Source organism: Centropristis striata, chromosome 2 (genome assembly GCF_030273125.1).
Source record: "Centropristis striata isolate RG_2023a ecotype Rhode Island chromosome 2, C.striata_1.0, whole genome shotgun sequence".
Lineage (NCBI taxonomy): Eukaryota > Metazoa > Chordata > Actinopteri > Perciformes > Serranidae > Centropristis > Centropristis striata.
Window position 1 is genome coordinate 34,779,172 of NC_081518.1, and position 18,964 is coordinate 34,798,135.

General features: G+C 38.8%; 1 protein-coding gene across 3 annotated transcripts in view; it reads right to left on the minus strand.

Moving 5' to 3' along the window:
* Positions 1-666: 666 nt before the first annotated feature.
* The window catches only part of igdcc4 (immunoglobulin superfamily, DCC subclass, member 4), a 62,361-nt gene continuing 44,063 nt past the window's right edge, over positions 667-18,964 (minus strand). Inside the window, exons 8-20 of one of the 3 annotated variants that reach the window (XM_059349769.1) lie at positions 18,733-18,897; positions 18,210-18,347; positions 17,082-17,264; positions 15,733-15,936; positions 14,489-14,590; positions 13,964-14,150; positions 11,690-11,817; positions 8,895-9,065; positions 8,569-8,703; positions 5,025-5,127; positions 4,686-4,866; positions 4,386-4,514; positions 667-1,465 (exon numbers count right to left, since the gene is read on the minus strand). In XM_059349769.1, coding sequence (XP_059205752.1) covers positions 926-1,465; positions 4,386-4,514; positions 4,686-4,866; positions 5,025-5,127; positions 8,569-8,703; positions 8,895-9,065; positions 11,690-11,817; positions 13,964-14,150; positions 14,489-14,590; positions 15,733-15,936; positions 17,082-17,264; positions 18,210-18,347; positions 18,733-18,897 — 2,366 coding nt within the window. In that variant the 3' untranslated portion in view covers positions 667-925. Of the gene's footprint in view, positions 1,466-4,385; positions 4,515-4,634; positions 4,867-5,024; positions 5,128-8,568; positions 8,704-8,894; positions 9,066-11,689; positions 11,818-13,963; positions 14,151-14,488; positions 14,591-15,732; positions 15,937-17,081; positions 17,265-18,209; positions 18,348-18,732; positions 18,898-18,964 lie in introns of all 3 variants that reach the window. The other 2 variants (XM_059349760.1, XM_059349776.1) reach the window with 2 other exon arrangements.

Here is an 18,964-nt window from a genome sequence, read left to right on the forward strand (position 1 = left end):
AAATACAGAAAAAACACTTTTTACTTTTCAACTGAGTGTCCCTGCTTTACAAAATCACACCACCTGGATATATGGCATTTTGGAAAAGAATACTTCCTGTGTACCAAATATTTTTACATTTTGAATGTTTTTCCTTCATGACGACGTGTATTTGTACTTGTACTGAATAGAATCATCTATAGAAATATACAGAGGTTATAAACGCACCTACAATAATTAGGCACCTGAGACCCCCACACTCCAGTCAGGAAATGTGTTTAAATGTGTGTTTATGTGTGAGATACCATAGAATTAGCTGTACTTTAGCTTTCTGTTTGTGTTTCAGAGTGCATATGTGTGTTTGTGTGTGGACCCTGAGACAGCAGGAGGCTGAAGAGAGACACAGGTGCTCTGCACTCTCAGAGTGTGCGGACATTCTTTAAGGCTTATTCCTCAGTGCCACAGTAACATAGCATCCACACGAAGCCCAGGGAGACCCATTGAGCCTGCGTTTTCTGATCCTCCCATCCATGATGATAGCCTGTCTCACTCACTCACAGAACATTCCAGGCTTTTTCATTCCTGAGTGGAACAAAGCCATGCGCGACACAGTGGGAATAGCCTCCTTCAATCCACTTCCATCTGCTTGGTTAAGTTAAATTTTTCTTTTTCTTTCCTACAAACAGGAAAAAAAACCCAGAGGAAATATGGTTGCAATGCTAGTGAATGCATACCCATATACAGTACTCTACCGCTAAAAATATATGTATATTGTATATACATACGTATGAAACAATGGATTCAAAGTACCTATAAAAACTTTGCAAGGAAGTTAAAGGAATCCAATAATGAGGTGCATAAAAATAATCCTTAGGGATTCTTCCTGGGTACGTAAAAGAAAAGAAAATCAGTCTGATGTCTGTATGTGTGTGTCAGGGTTGATGCCCTACATGCAGGGGCTACGGGCACAGATAACTGTGTGCTGCTGAGGTAGAGGAGACAAGCTGACAAAGGGGGCAGGAGACAGCCCAGCAGAGATGGCCTTCCCTGGTGCTGTAGGGCAGTGTCTGGAGTCCCCGTTCTCCAGATGCTCTGACCTCAGCACAGAGCGCACAGTCTTTGGAGAGTGGAAGCCATTGGTGAGCCCCATGTCCTGCTGTGGCTCCAAGTCTGCACTTGGCTGGTCTCCCGTGCACTGTAGCTCCCCGTTGTGATTAGCCACCAACTTTATCAAGGGAAGACTCGAGGGGCTCTGGGCCAGCGATAGTTTTTCAAGAGTGTCCCCTTCTGCTGGTGAGTTTGGCTGACTCAAAGGGGAGTATCTGTCCTCTGATAATGAGGGTCCCCTGGTGGTGTTAGAATTCTTCTCCCTTTCACTGCCCTCATCCTCTTTCTCCGTCCCTGGGTCCGACAGCTCTGAGTGAACAATGACTTCTGCCTCCACCTGGTAACTGCACACGGAGGTACAAGGACGATCTTCCAAGTCCTGAAACAAAACATGTAATGTAACTGTTACTTCAGGTTGTTCTATTACATAATCAGGTAAAAAACAGGTGACTTAAACAATGCATGAACATGAACAGAACATGCTGTATTGGCTACTGCTTTGTATACACCCTTAAAGTATGATGAACATTTGAAATAGATGACGCCAATGAACTACACGGTTGCCCATAAAGTTTAAATAATTTTGTTTTCAGACTGAATCCTCTGTATGTTGTGGTTTCATTTTCATTGTGATATGTTTGAGATTGATTTAAAAAGTTTTTAGAAGTTATACACTTTATCTGACAAGTAAAGTACTGTCTCGTGCTCACGAGAAAGTATCTCGTGCTCACGAGAAAGTATGTCCCTTTAGGGGCTCCGTATAAATCACATTGTCACAATCATTTTATGGAAAGAGGTTCTTTATGAGCTTTATGAGCAACGGTGTATTTGCTAAACCTCTCCCCCAAAACAGCAAAGGGCCAATCAAAGCTGAGTAACTGTAGCTGGCCTGTCAAGATTTGGATTTCTTTTTTCCACATGTTGAAGTTGAGTGGCTGCTTGCTCCCCTTTCAAAAACAAAGAGCAAAAGTCTAAGAAATCCAACAGTGTTGTTATCTGCACTATCTCTAAGCTTCAACTGTTAGCGTGTCTGTTATAAGTGTTACTGCTGGGGTCAAAGAGCACATAATTAACAATTATCACATTACCACTTTAGCCTCTATCTACAGCACAATATCATATATGTATGCATATATATGTGGCAGTTTGTTGATTCATCTATAAGATTTAGAAACTAATATAGATCCAAGATTAAACTTATAAAGAGCGAGACTCAGAGAGAAAGTTTACTAATCGGCTTGCTACTTCAGCACCATGGACAGCGGCATGGTTTCACTCATAAACAGCGGTATGGGCCATAGATTCTAAAAAAAATAACTTTATATAAAGTATCAGTAAGTCAGGCAGACTACACTTACACATTCAGCTAAACCACCCCCTGCCCTGCACTATCTCTCCTACTAGGGGATGGCAGGTTAACCAGATTTTGCTCATGTTGCTGCTAGAGAAGAATGACTAAATTTGCAGTGACAAATCTTCCTCAATGCCCCTAATTTACAGTAGTGTTCAAAATAATAGCAGTCCAATGTGACTAACCAGACTAATCCAGGTTTTTAGTATATTTTTTATTGCTACATGGCAAACAAGGTACCAGTAGGTGCAGTAGATTCTCAGAAAACCAACAAGACCCAACATTTGTGATATGCATGCTCTTAAGGCTGTGCAATTGGGCAATTAGTTGAAAGGGGGGTGTTCAAAAATATAGCAGTGCCTGCTGTTGACTTTACAAACTCAAAACTATTTTGTACAAACTTTTTGGTTTCTAGGATTTAGCAATCCTGTGAATCACTAAACTAATATTAAGTTGTATGACCACAGTTTTTTATAACTGCTTCACATCTGTGTGGCATGGAGTCAACCAACTTGTGGCACCTTTCAGCTGTTATTCCACTCCAACACTCTCTAACAACATTCCACAAATCATTTACATTTCTTGGTTTTGCTTCAGAAACAGCATTTTTGATGTCACACCACAAGTTCTCAATTGGATTAAGGTCCGGGGATTGGGCTGGCCACTCCATAACATCAATGTTGTTGGTTGGGAACCAAGATTTTGCTTGTTTACTAGTGTGTTTGGGGTCATTGTCTTGTTCAAGGGCATGTCCACTTCAGCATAAGGCAACATGACCTCTTCAAGTATTTTGACATATGTAAACTGATCCATGATCCCTGGTATGTGATAAATAGGCCCAACACCATAGTAGGAGAAACATGCCCATATCATGATGCTTCACCACCATGCTTCACTGTCTTCACTGTGTACTGTGGCTTGAATTCAGAGTTTGGGGCTCGTCTCACAAACTGTCTGCGGCCCTTGGACCCAAAAAGAACAATTTTACTCTCATCAGCCCACAAAATGTTCCTCCATTTCTCTTTAGGCCAGTTGATGTGTTCTTTGGCAAATTGTAACCTCTTCTGCACATGCCTTTTTTTTAACAGAGGGACTTTGCGGGGGATTCTTGTAAATAGATTAGCTTCACACAGACGTCTTCTAACTGTCACAGCACTTACAGGTAACTCCAGACTGTCTTTGATCATCCTGGAGCTGATCATTGGCTGATCCTTTGCCATTCTGCTTATTCTTCCATCCATTTTGATGGTTGTCTTCCATTTTCTGCCACGTGTCTCTGGTTTTGCTCTCCATTTTAAAGCATTGGAGATCATTTTAGCTGAACAGCCTATAATTGTTTGCACCTCTTTATAAGTTTTCCCCTCTCCAATCAACTTTTTAATCAAAGTACGCTGTTCTTCTGAACAATGTCTTGAACGACCCATTTTCCTCAGGCTTTCAAAGAGAAATGCATGTTCAACAAGTGCTGGCTTCATCCTTAAATAGAGGCCACCTTATTCACACCTGTTTTTTCACAAAATTGATGACCTCACTGATTCAATGCCACACTGCTATTTTTTTAACACACCCCTTTCAACTAATTGTCTAATTGCACAGCCTTAAGAGCGTGCATATCACGAATGCTGGGTCTTGTTGGTTTTCTGAGAATCTACTGCACCTACTGGTACCTTGTTTGCCATGTAGCAATAACAAATAAACTAAAAACCTGGATTAATGTGGTTAGTCACATTGGACTGCTATTATTTTGAACACTACTGTAAAACTGCATATGTGCCATGCAAGAACAGACAGCTTGACAGGCTTAGCAACAGTAACTAGGGGGGCGTGGTTTAGCACACAGTCAAGTAAAAATGCCATTTGACCCAGTGATGCAACAGCTAAAGTTGCTTGTCAAAGACAGGTGTTTAGCTAAAACAGATGAATCGTTAAATTTAGTTAGTTCATTTACCGTGCCGTTATCAGTAATAAGCATGTTGGGAGCTCCATTAATGAGTGATGGAGAGTCTTCTGTTATGGTGTCTCTGTATCTAGTGATTCTGTTGGCCCAGTGATGACTTACAGAGCCATTCCAAGCAGCCTGCAAGACAGTGGATGCACCAAAATTACAACTATTATCCCTCTATCAACACGTGAAAAAAAACAACAGACTATCCAAGGCGTCATCTGGAGAAGAGCTACCCCCCCTTCAGGTTTTGACCTTGGGTTCAGGTGCAGGGGCATCCTCCCCTTCCCCTGGATTAGCACTTGCCATCAGGCTCTGCTCCTCTGGGGCCTCTTCTAGCGGCTGACCAGACTCTTGGCTGCCTGGGGGCATCAGTGTCTCCAGCTCATGGCTATCGCTGCACTCTGGCACATTAGAGGGAACGGGGCAACCTCCTCGTCTGTACTGAGGGGTCACAGCTGTGGAGTCCAGGCCCCCAGACACCTCCCTATTTGGAGCAGAGATAAGAGGGATAGTATAGGAGTTGCACACAATATGGAGGAGTGAACTGCCTGAACAACTGTTTTCTTACATAAAAAAATCCAGTTCAAAGTAGGTGAAATAAGTAAAATGTGCACAGGTACTGACACTGTAGAGTTAGTATACCTGGATTTTCCATTACGAAAGCTGAAACACATGCAGAGGAGGATGCATATCAGTCCCAGACACACACCGACTATGATGCCTGTCACTGCATGGATGTCCAGCTCTGTTTAAATATCACACAACATGGAATAGGAGAAAAAAATTAATGTAAACAACACTCAGGGCAAAACACAATCAGAGCTGGCTGAAATGCTGCCACTCCCAGAAAGATATATGTCATATTGGTTTCATATGTGATCTGTTGCCAGTAAAACTCAATGGCCTGATATAAAGAGACTGCTTATTGATTCCTTTATGCAAGACAAAGTTATAGTAGTGAAGACATATGAGGCAACATTCAACTAGAGACAGCAGACCTCATTGATATTCATTTATTCTGGTTATCTTTGGCAGTCTGGACACTGAGAGGAGAGGAAACAGATGGCGGGAGCTCTCACCCACCCACTAGCCACCTCACTCCCATTCACACTGCATACTGGCAACACTATTACGACTTAAGTGAACAAAATAAACCTGTTACTCCTCTTAATAAGGATTGGGGTATAACAAAATGCATTCTTACTGCTTATTGCATCAGGAAAGTTTAATGCTAATATATTCCAGATATATGATCCTTTTGACAATCAGTTCCTACCCGTTATGTATTAAATAGCTGGAAAGGAAAAAGAAAGTACTACATGTGTGGATAAAATGAACAACTACGTCCATCTTACTATTGTTTGTCAGAACAATGAGTCTCATGTTTGATAATAAATTGTTCTGTATTTATATTAATATAAACATTTTGTTTTGTCATAAGCAGACATCCATGCAAAATAATACAATGAAAACATGACATTTCAACAGATTTATTTTTAAGTAGAACTTTATGAAGTTTTAATTATTTTATTGAACAATCATTTCTTTCATGGAACATCAAAAACATGACTGTTGAGTTAAATATTACTCATCCCTGACCCCAAAAATTAAGTAAAATAACCCCCCTCCAAAAATTCCCCAAAAGTCCCCTTTGAAAAAACACACGAAAAGAGAGCCCCTCTCCATCCATAAAGCTCCATTATCCCATTGAACATGTAAATCCATGTGATGGAGGAATGCACAGTGCATGTAGGGGGCGTGGCCTCAGCAGCCCTGCAGTAAGCAGTGTGCTGTGTACATGTGATTGAGGAATAGCAGAGATATTCAAGTGTACTTGCATTAAGTCTGGTTGTTTTTGTCATGATTATGCTAAAATATATTTCCCCAACTATATTTAAGTTTCCTGTTATAAGGGCCAACCTTCAATTTTGGAAAATTCCCATAATTTTGCAACCCTATTTATGACTCTCTCTGTTTAAAGGCAAAAGGCACATTTAATACTTACAAGTAAAGCTAAAATGCTGACTGATAGAAATTAAAAGTGTATAATTAGATTGTATGCTTAAACACAAAGTGACATAAGAGTAAAGAAAGTGCTTTTCATAGCAATTCTGCAAGGCACAGAGAGCAGTAATTCAAAGATCTCCCCTGGGGGTCGCTGATGAGGCCACCCCTTTGATATCCACACTTAATATTCTCCTCAAAGTGTAACAGAATAGGGGAGGCGAAATAACAGTGTCCTGCCGAGCTACACTCGCTCTGCTGGCAGCGACAAATTACCCACTTTAATAGGAATGTGTGTGCGGGTGTGAAAGTGTGTCTGTGTGTGTAAATGCACCATGTCTGCTTATGGAAGCAAAAATGGATGTAATATTTTGAATCTTAGAAGCAACTGAATTTTTTGCTGAGAAATTTAAACACTACTGAATACTTCTATCTGAATTTATCAGGTTTGAATTATTTTCTTTGACATTTCCAGAAGGTTAAGAGAGAGGTGCCCTGTCCAAAAGCTTTGTTTTTGAAAATATTTTGGTTTACAGATTCAGACAGAAAATTCTCATGCCCTGCACTGTGTGTTCGTAAAAATATCAACAATTATAATTACTAACTGTTATTCAAGTTGCTTAAATGCAGTTAGTCATATTCTGATCAAATCTTGTATTTCAAAAATAAGCAATCAAGCCTGAACAGTGTTGATCAGACCTCTGGTTATGTTCTGTCAGTCATATAATATAATCCAAAATACAAGAGGAAGAAGTATCCTGGGTAGTGGGGATGTTATTTATTTATTTATTTTAAAAAAGCTGTTTAGATTAGAATTAGAAGAACCTTAAATAAAATAAAATAAAATAATAATAAAAAATCTGTCACAAATCTTAACATTTGTAAAAAGTTGTTGAAACTGCCCCACATAAAATAACCTTTGTATAGAATTTAAACAACAAGTTTTTAAGAATAACTTAGACTGGAATTTGATCAAGTGCATGTGCATCAAACCTCAATGATTCAGACATGTGGTTTAATATTCAATGGTATACTTTCATGTTTAATTTCATGTTGTTTTAAATTGTGATAACATTTCACAATAAGGTCAGTGGCATTATACAATTTAAGATTTGAAAAGATGAGATAGTCTTGTGCAAACAAAAGGATGGAACTATGAACAAAAAACAAATAATGTATGTTACTTCTGTTTTTCTATGCATTGAAAGTCAAAAATAACAATAAGACATCAGATTGGTTGAATAATAATCATCAGTAAATGATAGCATTAATAAATTATTATTTTTAATGAATATAAAGACATTACATATGAGAGACATCACACTTCCTCTTCATTCTCCTGACAGTTAATTTCCCTCTCAGCCCTCAGCTACAGACATTCCTCCGTCCCTAGAGAAGTGAGAAGTGATGTCCCTTTCTCATTAAACACGTTCCTGACACTGAGACTGCAACAGTTCTCTTTGTCACTCCTTCTGTTGTCAATGTCCATTCACAAATGTACCCACTCTTTACTGAACTACTCCCAGTACAACAAGAATGAATACTGCTACCACAACTCTGAAAACTATTACTTATTTTCATATTATTGAAGGGCCAGTTCTCTCTAAAATAAAAAAAACACTTATATCATCTCTTACTTGGAGTGCTTTTTAAAAAAGTACATTATTTTGGTGTGCTGTTGGATGTTGGCCGTAGACAAGTCTAACATACAGTCATGGAAAAAATGATGAGACCATTGTTTTTTTCAATTTCTTGTTCATTTTAATGCCTGCTACAACTAAAGGTACATTTGGTTGGACAAATATAATGATAACAACAAAAATAGCTCATAAGAGTTTAATTTAAGACCTGATATCTAGCCATTTTCCATGGTTTTCTAGATAATAACCAAAATTATTATCAAGAAAACCATGGAAAATGTCTAGATATCAGCTCTTAAATTAAATTCATATGAGCTATTGTTGTTGTTATCATTATATTTGTCCAAACACATGTACCTTTAGTTGTACCAGGCAATAAAATGAACAAGATATGAGAGAAAACAAGGGTGGTCTAATAATTTTTCCATGACTGTATAATGGGACAATATGACACTTTGCTTTAGGTGCGACAGAATGTATATTTGATTTTTGGGTGAACTGTCCCTTTAAAGTCACTTATATATGTGGTGTTTGACACGTACCATATTTCTGAACGGCTGTGTGAACATCCTTTACGGGTGAATAAGGCCCTGGTCCCACCTCAGTAGACGCTCCCAGCTTGAAAAAGTAACGTGTGCCACTGGATAAACCCTGGACCTCCACGCTGGTAATACTCCCTGAGAAAGAGAGAGAGAGAGAAACATTGTCAAGGCCCATCATAAATCACTTTCACTCAGGCATGGAATATTATTAAATATTAAACAAGTTTTATCAGACTGTAAGTTGTGCTTAAACTGAGCCAAAAGTTGAGTGATTAACTATTTTCAGAGCGGTGAAGAAGGGCCGTGTGGTGCCAGTTAACACCCACCATCCTGAGAGAGATTCTCCCACAGGTGCTCTGGCTGGCTGAGGTTGCCACTGAACAAGATCCTGTAGCTGACGATGATGCCATTAGGCTCCAGTGGAGGGCGCCAGCTCGCCAGCACAGAGGAGGAGTCCAGAGCGCTCAGCTGCAGCTCCTCAGGAGGTGTGGAGGGCCCTGAAGGAGAGAGGAGGACTGGGTCAGTAATTAGAGCCCAGAAATGAGGCCTCACAGCTGCGTAATGTATATTGTCTTGGTGGGGGATTTGACATGTTGTGTGACAACCATCTGTGTCCTTGTGTCCCCGCCACCTGGGTACAAGAGAGGGGGGACGAGCAGGGCAAACGGGGAATAAGCTGGGGCTCAGGTGATGATACATGGCAGAGGAGAGCGTGAAGGGGTGACTGGTGGTAATAATGTCATTAAAAGCAGCCCACTCTGCACTCTCCACCCTTACTTGGCTCACAGACAGAGCTGCTGGCCAACATGAGAGCTACTACTACACCTGGGTATTTCATTACAGCCAGTTATCAGCCATCAATGCCAACTACTAATTCCCATGTTCACTGGCCACTGGCCAGCCCTCACACTGATCCACACACAAGCGAGTACACACTCACTTGAATGCACAGGATGCACAATGAATATATTACAGTATCTGCAGGCCTCACAGAGCAAAAAATGCAACACCTTTACCTTGTTAGCTGCAGACCAAGGTTAATGTAATGAAATAAAACTCAAGTGCAGCTAATCAGACAAAAATCCTGAAAGGATGAATGTGCACTTCAAGAACAAGATGCCATTAATAATTTATAAGGCACATGAAGTAATATGAGAGACACAATGAAAAAAATGTGACATATTTCAAAACCAACTGTAAATCAAAGAGCAGACGGTAAAATTCTCAGGTCTCTTATAACTTTATTTTGAGATCATTTTAAATTAATTTAAAAGGGCCAATGCCCTTAAATTTAACCCAATATTTATTTTTAACCTTCACTCACTAACCTTGCACTCCCCTCATTTCTTATTTCAGAAACTATTTACACACTATACACAGATTAACAGCACGCGCTGTGGCTGCACAGCTGCTAAGTGACTTGTTCAATAGCACTGCAAAGGTTGTAAGAACAAGAATTGTTGTCATTCATCTATATCAGCTGAATGAAAAAAGGCTTGAAGTACACACTTGAGTGACTTGTTTTTTTTTAATTTTCTAACCAAGTAAAGGCCCCTATGTTATAGCTTTGCAAAAGCTTCAATGTTTGTACTGGGTCAACTTGTCGACTGCTCACTAATCCCAGACATTTCCTGTCATATCTTTCATTAAATGTATCGTTGTGCTTTGTCTTAATCTTAATCTTGTTGTACTCTGTAGCACCTTGGGATTGCTTTTAACAATGTATTATAATTATAATTATTATTATTATTATTATTATATCTCCTTTGCACATGCATCAGTGTTGTGGTTGTCTGCCAGACTGTACTTCTATCCAGTTCAAGCCACATTTTGAGGGTACACTTTTAAGATCTTGATCATTTTAACGCTACATTTTAATCAAATAAAGGATTTTGGTCATCAGACGTCTAGATTTTAAGTTATCCGAGAAATAAGCTGAGCAAACATTAGTGACAGCTCCGCTTGCTGCCTCTTCGGCATATCCCTTGCCATTGTTGGAGAAAAAAAATATTTTAACAAGAAACTGATTTATCCAGCGTTTGATTATCTTCCAGATGCTTTTCGTCACAAGACCGGACTGCCTGACGCTTTCACCCAAAGGCCCTCTGTTTTACTTTTTTTTAGCTCTCATATTCACTTTTTTTGTGAGCACTAAAAAAGTGTATGGAAGATGTAAAATAAATGTATGTCAGAGCTAAAATATAGTGATATAGTGTATGTGAGGGATAAAAAATAGTGAATGTGAGAGATAAAAATGGTGTATGTGAGGGGTATTTTTTTGTGTATGTGAGAGGGAAAATATGAATTATGGCCTATACTGCCCCTCATAAATGTATATAGCAATGTTAAAAAAATTTGCTTTTTACAACAACAAAAAAAATCATTAATAACAAATAACTTATCGTCACACTGTTAAAAAAAAAACCAAGTCATTTTTTGTCAATTTTTATTTTTTTTTTTTTGCCTAAATCATCTCCTCATGACGCCGGCCACCTATGGTAAAATCGCCTACATCCTCAGTTGATCAGATCATTTGATTTTACCCCTTTAAGATAATGGCCTATGTCAAGTGAATTTTTTGAACATGCCTTTGTGACTTAAGCAAGATATAGTAACACTTTATTTTGAAGGTGTCTACATAAGAGTGACATGAGTGTGTCATAAACATGACATGGGATGTGTCATGGAAATTAATGACACTTTGAAGTGACATTAATGCTTATGATACTTGTCATGTCAAGTTTCTGACAGGCTTGTGTGACTCTTATGTAGACACCTTCAAAATAAAGTGTTACCATATCTTGCTTAAGTCACAAAGGCATGTTCAAAAAATTGCCTAAGTCATTTATTTCTCTTAAATTACATAATTTGCACACAGTGTTATTACTATGCCAATAGCCATCCTTTGTTACATCCTTTTTGAGTGAAATGATACATAAATGTCATATGTTACACTTTTGGTGAAGTTTTTTGTGTTTCCTGCAAAACTTCAATACCAAGCAGGTTTTAAAGGCCAAAAAATACTACAGAGAACCTGTCCTCCATAGTACTTTTTTGGGTCTCTGAAAACTAAAACAGACTACAAACTGTCTACACTAATAGGAGCACAGCAGAGACTCACGGTCAGACAGGGTAGACTCCTCCACTGTGCCGCTGAAGGGTCCCGCCACATCCACTCCATTAGACTGCACGGCCAGCTCATAGCGGGTGAAGGGCCTCAGTGCCCCGAGCAGTATCTCCTGAGCAGAGCTGCAACACACAAACACAGCCGAGTGTGTGCTGGATGTTTGCTATTCAACTTTGTTTAATCTCAGCTTGTTAGTGTGTACAACCTGTTGGATCACTTGGGGCTACAATATGTATTACCTTACTCTTATTACCTCCATTCTGCTGACAACCATTTACTGCATTATGTTTGCAACTATTTATGCCCCTAAGAAAAGCGTATGGCTTTATTAGATAGCAACAGAGAGAATGAAAAGGGGAGACAGCGGAGAAGACATGTAGCAGAGTGTCCTCGGGTCAGATTTGAACCCAGGTCCGCTGTGCATGGCTTTAAACATATGTGATCTACCAGTGATCCACCATGACACGCGAAGGCTCTGTAAATTCATCTTAAAAACAATGTAAAATTACCATTCGGAACGTCCTCATATTTGATTATTGCTCTGTTGTTTGGGACTTTCATACAAACAAAACAAATGCCTCACATGATGCAATATTAAGTGAAAAACTAGTGGTAGAAAAAGGTTTTAAGATGCCTTACTAAAGTAAAAGTACTAATACCAAAAACAAAGTAGAAGTCCTGCATTAAAAACTAAGTCATAGTACAAAAGTATCAGCATTAAAATGTACTTTAGTATCAAAGGTAAGAGTATGCGTAAGTGTTCTGTTTTCTCATATTGTTTACCAGGGGCTTCTCCAGGATTTTGACACATCCGGGGCTCAGCCCTGAAGAGTTAAGCAGATGCATGTGCCGAAATTTTTTAGACATAGAGACATCCTCCACATACCCGACAGGTACCTGCTCTTCTGGACTGAATTGAATTAAGGCATTTCATGGTTACCAGTTAATACCAAATAGGCTAGCAATTTTCACAAACTTCCCTCAATAGCCTAGGCACAAAAATGCCCCATTCATCATGTTGAACCTACCAATAGCAACCAGTCAGCAACAGTAAATATTGAGATGTTTAATGAACCATGCGTTTTACTTCAAACATTTGTCCATCTAGTTTTTCTTTTTCTTTCTTCAGTCATCATGTTCAATTAGGTCTCTGCATTAACTCTTACTCTACACCTACTGTCTTTGTTCATTTCTTGTTTGTAACTTTTTACTTTCAGACAGATGCTAATAATAAAAGATTGTTTTTTTCCCATGTAATATCAACTAGCTGCTAGCTAGCTAACGTTAGCTACTTCCCTCTAATAGTTCCAGCTGCAACACTGTTTTCGAAATTATACATTTTTACATAATTTTTTTTATTTTTTATTATTATTATTATTGTATTATTTATTATATTTCTATTCCCATTACCTCTTTGATTGCTGACCACCTTTGGGGGGAAAAACATGGAAATCTTTTTTTGTGACATGATATCTTGTTACACTTCAGCTGAACAGCTAAAGCCAAAGTAGTGGCTTTTTAAAAAAAATAAAAATTAATTGTTACTCAAACCTGTCCAAAAACACTGTTTTATTGAAGCATCAACATAAGATAACCATAGTTTGAGGATGTGATCTTAAAAAATTAAAATTATAATTAAAAAACATCTGGGGCTTTAGCCCCGAATGTTTTAGCCTAGGGACGCCACTGCTGTTTACAAAAGTTTCCCAATAAGTGTAACTGGCAGCATTTTTAGCTCTGGTCTAACGTAAACATTTGATTGAAACATGTAAATAAGAAATAACAAAACTACACAAATGACAGAACTCCACAGAAAACACAATAGTAAGGCAAAATTGACCCAATCCAATTTTTTATAGATAGATATGGCTCATTTTAACTATTTAATATGCTGTTATGGGGTTCAATTAAAAAAAAAGTCTAACCACTTTAAACTTATCATGTTTTATGTTAAATCTTGACCTGAAAAGTTACTAAAGCTGTCAGCTAAATGTGGTGGAATAAAAAGTATGAAATGGAATGGTAGTGGAAATACTCACGTAAAATAAAAGTACCTTAATATTGTACTAAAAAGACATTCCACCACTGTTAATAATAATAAGAATAATTTCAAGTGTTCATAGAAGTTAAGTGGATCGTGAAAAGGCAACACGGTTATTTAAACATTAATGCATAAGGAGTTATTTAGTAAGGACTATTGTTCAAATGTTGAACATGACCTAAGTTTTGAGATATCTAAACATTACAGACAAAGATGAAGTTTCTGACCTGGTGTAGTAGGAGACCAGCGAGGCGTTGGTGGTTCCTGCTGGGCTGCAGCGCACTGTGTAGTTGATGATGCGTACGTTGCTGAACCGTGGTTTCTCCCAGCGCAGCCAGATGGAGGTGGAGCTGTTGGCCATGGCTTGGATGCTGCTTGGGGGCAATGGAGGAGAGGGCATGGGCGGCGACGGTGCTTCAACACACACACACACACACACACACACACGTTATGTTATTGTCATTATTTATTATTCAATAAAAGTGATGGAGGGTATCTCCTTTTTTACAACCCCCATTCCAAAAGAGAGAGAGAGCTGTCTAAAATATTAAGAAATTCGAATGCAATAAATGATTAATCCTTTTGACAAAGACAGTATATTTAATGTTCACTATTATTACACACAATTCTGAATATGATGCATTCTGCTTTTATTTAGATTTTCCAACTTTTGCAACTTTTTTGGAATCAGAGTTGTACACAACAATTTCAAAACATTATTTTATGAATACATGCAGGCAGAGAAAACCTACTTCTGTCATGGGGCTTGTCTGTCCTTCCCTTCCACGCAGCAGCTGCTCCATCTATCTGCTTGTTAAATGCCCAAACTCTCACCTCATACTGCCGGTCAGAGCCTGACTTACACACAACACACACCACACACCACACCACACAAACACACAAACACACACACACACACACACACACACACACACACACACAGCAAGATAGACAGGAAAGACAAAGACAAAAATTAAACTTTCAGCCATATTTGCCATTTACTTACTCATTATTACAAGTAAACTTACAAAGACAAGCCAAGGTATTAACATTAGTAAACATTCTTGTAAAAGCAGTCTTTGAATGAATTACCACACTCTGGCTGGCAAGGACATCAGTTAAAAGCATTATCTTGCTCAGAACCAGGCTAACCAACAAGGCTTAGTACAATGTGACTCAAGTCTCAAGCAAGTCCAAAGTAACTTTGTCTTCAGCAAGTTAAGTCTTTGTAAAGTCTTCAACTAAATATATGTCACAAATTGTTAGCAAATTATCCCATTCTCTTCTATTTACATTTTAGACAACCTCCCAACTTTTTGGGAATCTGGACTTAAAATTCAATTGAATACAGTAAAAAAAGAAGATATCTAAAGCTCAAACTGGGGTTGGTTTTGTAAATCATTCTATAATTGATGCATTCGGTTTTTAACATAATTTTACATAGTGTCCCAAGTATTTTGGAATCAGGTTTAAATAATGGGGAACACTATACATGTACTTGTAATGTCAACATTAACAACCCTGAACATTTTATTTATTTTAGATTTAACATTTAAACTGAAAACACGAAAAATCCTCAACCGCTTATCCGCACTCTGATTGTGAGAGGCTGGAGCTGATCACAGCTGACATTGGGTGAGATGTCAGCGGGGTACACCCTGGACAGGTCACCAGACTATCTCATGTGAGTCAGTATGTCTGAAATCAGTTCAAGTCTGAAGTCATTTTGTTTCTGTCCAGTCAAAGTGCAAGTCATCAAAACAGTGACTTTAGTCGACTCAAGCCCAAGTTACAATGAGTCATGTCCACATCTCTGACTACATGTGTGCAAAACTAGCTGACTAATTTTTAAATGGCAAAGTGGGCAGCATTTGATTTAAAATGCGGTGAAAGAGAGCTAAATGAAAGGTTAGAAAAATGAAAGGCCATGAAAATATGAAAGCAGAATACACTTTAAATCATGGAACATTTGGAGAGTTCTCTGTCAACAACTCACCCAGCCCAGTGAGGAGATGATAACGGGCCTTCTTACGGAGCCTGATGGTGTGGGTCCTCTCTCCATTGGCTGATTCGTCAGCCTCCACCTCTCGACAGGACAGCTTGTAACCAGAGACCATCGTGTGATTGGGTGAAGGATGCCATGTCACATTGAGTGTGTTCGCTCTGGCTCGCACTTTCAGCTCAGTGGGGGCAAAGATCACTGAAAATGTTTGGAAAAGGGGGGAAAAAATGACTCAATGGCTCAAGAATGCCGCATGATAACGATACTATACTATAACATGAACCTCCAGACTTTCACTCCAGCTACATAATGACCTGTTGCTTGTGGAAAAGATCCCTGTCTTAATCTACACAGTACTGCTACTAGCTGCTACCATATTTCATTTGTATGGTAAGCAAATCACATTCAATCAAAGTTTGCATAAAACTAAAACAAACAAAAACAAAAAAGGACTGTGACTTTAATGCATTTTTGAGCAAAAAAAATGAGCAAGACAGCTGTGACCTAGAGCTGGATGATATGGCCAAAATCTTCTATCCTGATACAGGTGAATTCTGGGAATGTAAAGATGCATTGCGAGACAGTTAAAAATCGATATAAATGTGTGACAATTGAAGGTCGGTTGAAATGAAAAATTTATCAAAATACACTTTTCCAACAGAAGAAGTTGTAAACTATGTTTGATTTTGACAGCACACCTCACAGCCTACAGTCAATGCTCAGGGCATATGTCACTATCAGAGTGCGAAAACAATCACCGCTCTCCGTTCGAAGCTGCAATACCAACAAGTTAAAGAACCAGAACTTAACTTTCAAAATCTGAAAAACTGGAAAACTGAACAAAAGGGGATATTAACTTACATTAGCTTGTTAACATATAGCTAACATTAGCTTGCTAACATATAGCTAACATTTGCTTGCTAACATTAGCTTGTTAACAGCCAACAGGGGACATTGAGAATGTGCAGAGATCTCAGCTTCTGCCTGAGAATGACACGATCTTCCTGAAAGAATCTACATATCGCTCATTCTGTCATTCTGTAAAAAAAAAAATTTAAAAAAATAAAAACGTGAGAAAATCGTGTTGTTCACCCTATATCAGAAATCGTATCAAATCATGAGCTGAGTGTTATATTCCTAGACATTTCATATCTCGATAATGACTCACCGGCCACTACATTAGATACACCTGTTCAACTGCCCTTTAATGCAAATATTTAATCAGCCAATCACATGGCAGCAACTCAATGAATTTAGGCATGTAGGCATGGTAAAGACGACCTTTTGAAGTTCAAAGTGAGCATCAGAATGGGGAAGAAAGGTGATTGTGGTGTTGACCTTACCCATGCTGTGGTCGCTGTGGTTGTAGTGGGCTAAGGTTTGGTGCTGGGCCCACTCAGAGGGAACCCCAAAGCCAATGCCTGTTCCAGCTGCTATCCTCAGTCGGTAGACCTGGTTGGGCTGCAGCTCTCTGAGTGTGAACTGAGTTTCATTACCCCCCACTTCCACTGAGAACACACTGTCCACTGTGGGAAAATACAATATGCACACTTACATCAACTAATGGGGTTATTAATTATCATGATTTTCTCAAGGTTTTTTTAGAGGCAATGTACAGCTCACGGAACAGATGATTCAACAGATAATAGGCCTATGTATCACACAGAAAACAAAAAATATGTGTAGCATGTTGTTTTTTCTATGAACAAACCAGTGTATTTAGGACAAACTGTTATGAATATGGGTCCATTCAGGACAAACCTCATCTCCATGTACATTCAACAGGTGGACAACTGGGTATGCAGAAAAAAAAATAATGCAGTGGTTGAAGTAGTGTTCAGATCCCTCACTGCAGTAAAAGTACAAAAGTATCAGCAAAATGTACTTAAAGTATCAGAAGCAAAAGTACTCATTATGCAGAATGGCCCCAGTCAGATTGTTATACATTATTGGATTATAATTACTGTTGTCAAGGTAGGGCTGATTTGACTACTTAATATACTTTTATGTGGTTTAATTTATAAGAATGGGCAATCATTTTCAAGTGATCATGTTTTTCATGAAAAATCTTAACAACAAAAGTATCTAAAGCTGGCAGCTAATTGTAGTGGAGTAAAAAGTACAATATTTCCCTTTAAATTGTAGTGGAGTACATAAAATTGAAACTCTCAACTAAAGTAAAAGTACCTCAAATTGTACTTAAGTACAGTAGATGAGTAAATATACTTTTTCACCACATTCCACCACTAATAACACTTTCTCATTGAACATTCTATCATCAAACTTCTGAACTGATGCACTCTTAAACCAATCTAATCTATTATCAAAGACAGGAAAAAAATACAAACTGAATAAAGGACTAAATGACGGAACCAAAATTGGTAAATCTCCTGAATCATACTGAACATGTCTCTGAAGTGTGCTTTCACTGGCAGGTAAGGTTGACTTGTAGTCCGGCAGGGGTTACTCACCCTGATCCAGAGTGCTGTACTCAATGCGGTAGTGGGTAACAGCTCCTCGACTGTGCTGCGAGGACAATGGGTGCCACATCAGCCTGATGTCTGTGGGGGAGGTGCTGGCTATAGACAGCTGAGGAGGTGCACTTGGCACTGCAGGAGTGAACACAGGGACATAGTGAACTGTTGATGATTCACATTCAAGGCTAGATATGCAGAGTTATGGGCAGCTATAAAGCACAGTATGTCTGTAACTAATTATTACTCAGCATTTTCCTAAAGAATTAGTCAAAGAGGGAATCAAATTTCATTTGGATTTTTAATAAAAAAATGCTTAGTGGAGTCTCTAGTAAGCTACTGCTTGTCCTTTTTAAATATTTACACACTCTAAACTGACGCTTTGTGAACAGATGACATTGATGATTCATGTGCTCTAAAAAATCCTGCGAAGTTATGAGGTTGGCCTATTTTTTTGTTCGGAGTCTGTGAAGCTCCAAGGCTGTCCTTATTTCACCTGTGCATTAGTTGGATTACTCACCGTCCTCCAGCATCTCTACCGTAACACGCAGTGATGGCCGACTGGCACCCATGAGTGAGTAAGCCACCACAAAGAATGTGTAGGCAGTGTGGGGGAGAAGCTCTTTGACGTGATACTCTGTGGTGTCATTGTTCATCGCAAACTGATACTCCACATTATCTGAACCTGAAAAGGACCAAAATATTTGAATCAAATACATTATTCAAGGAAGAGTGGAAGAAGAAGTGGATAG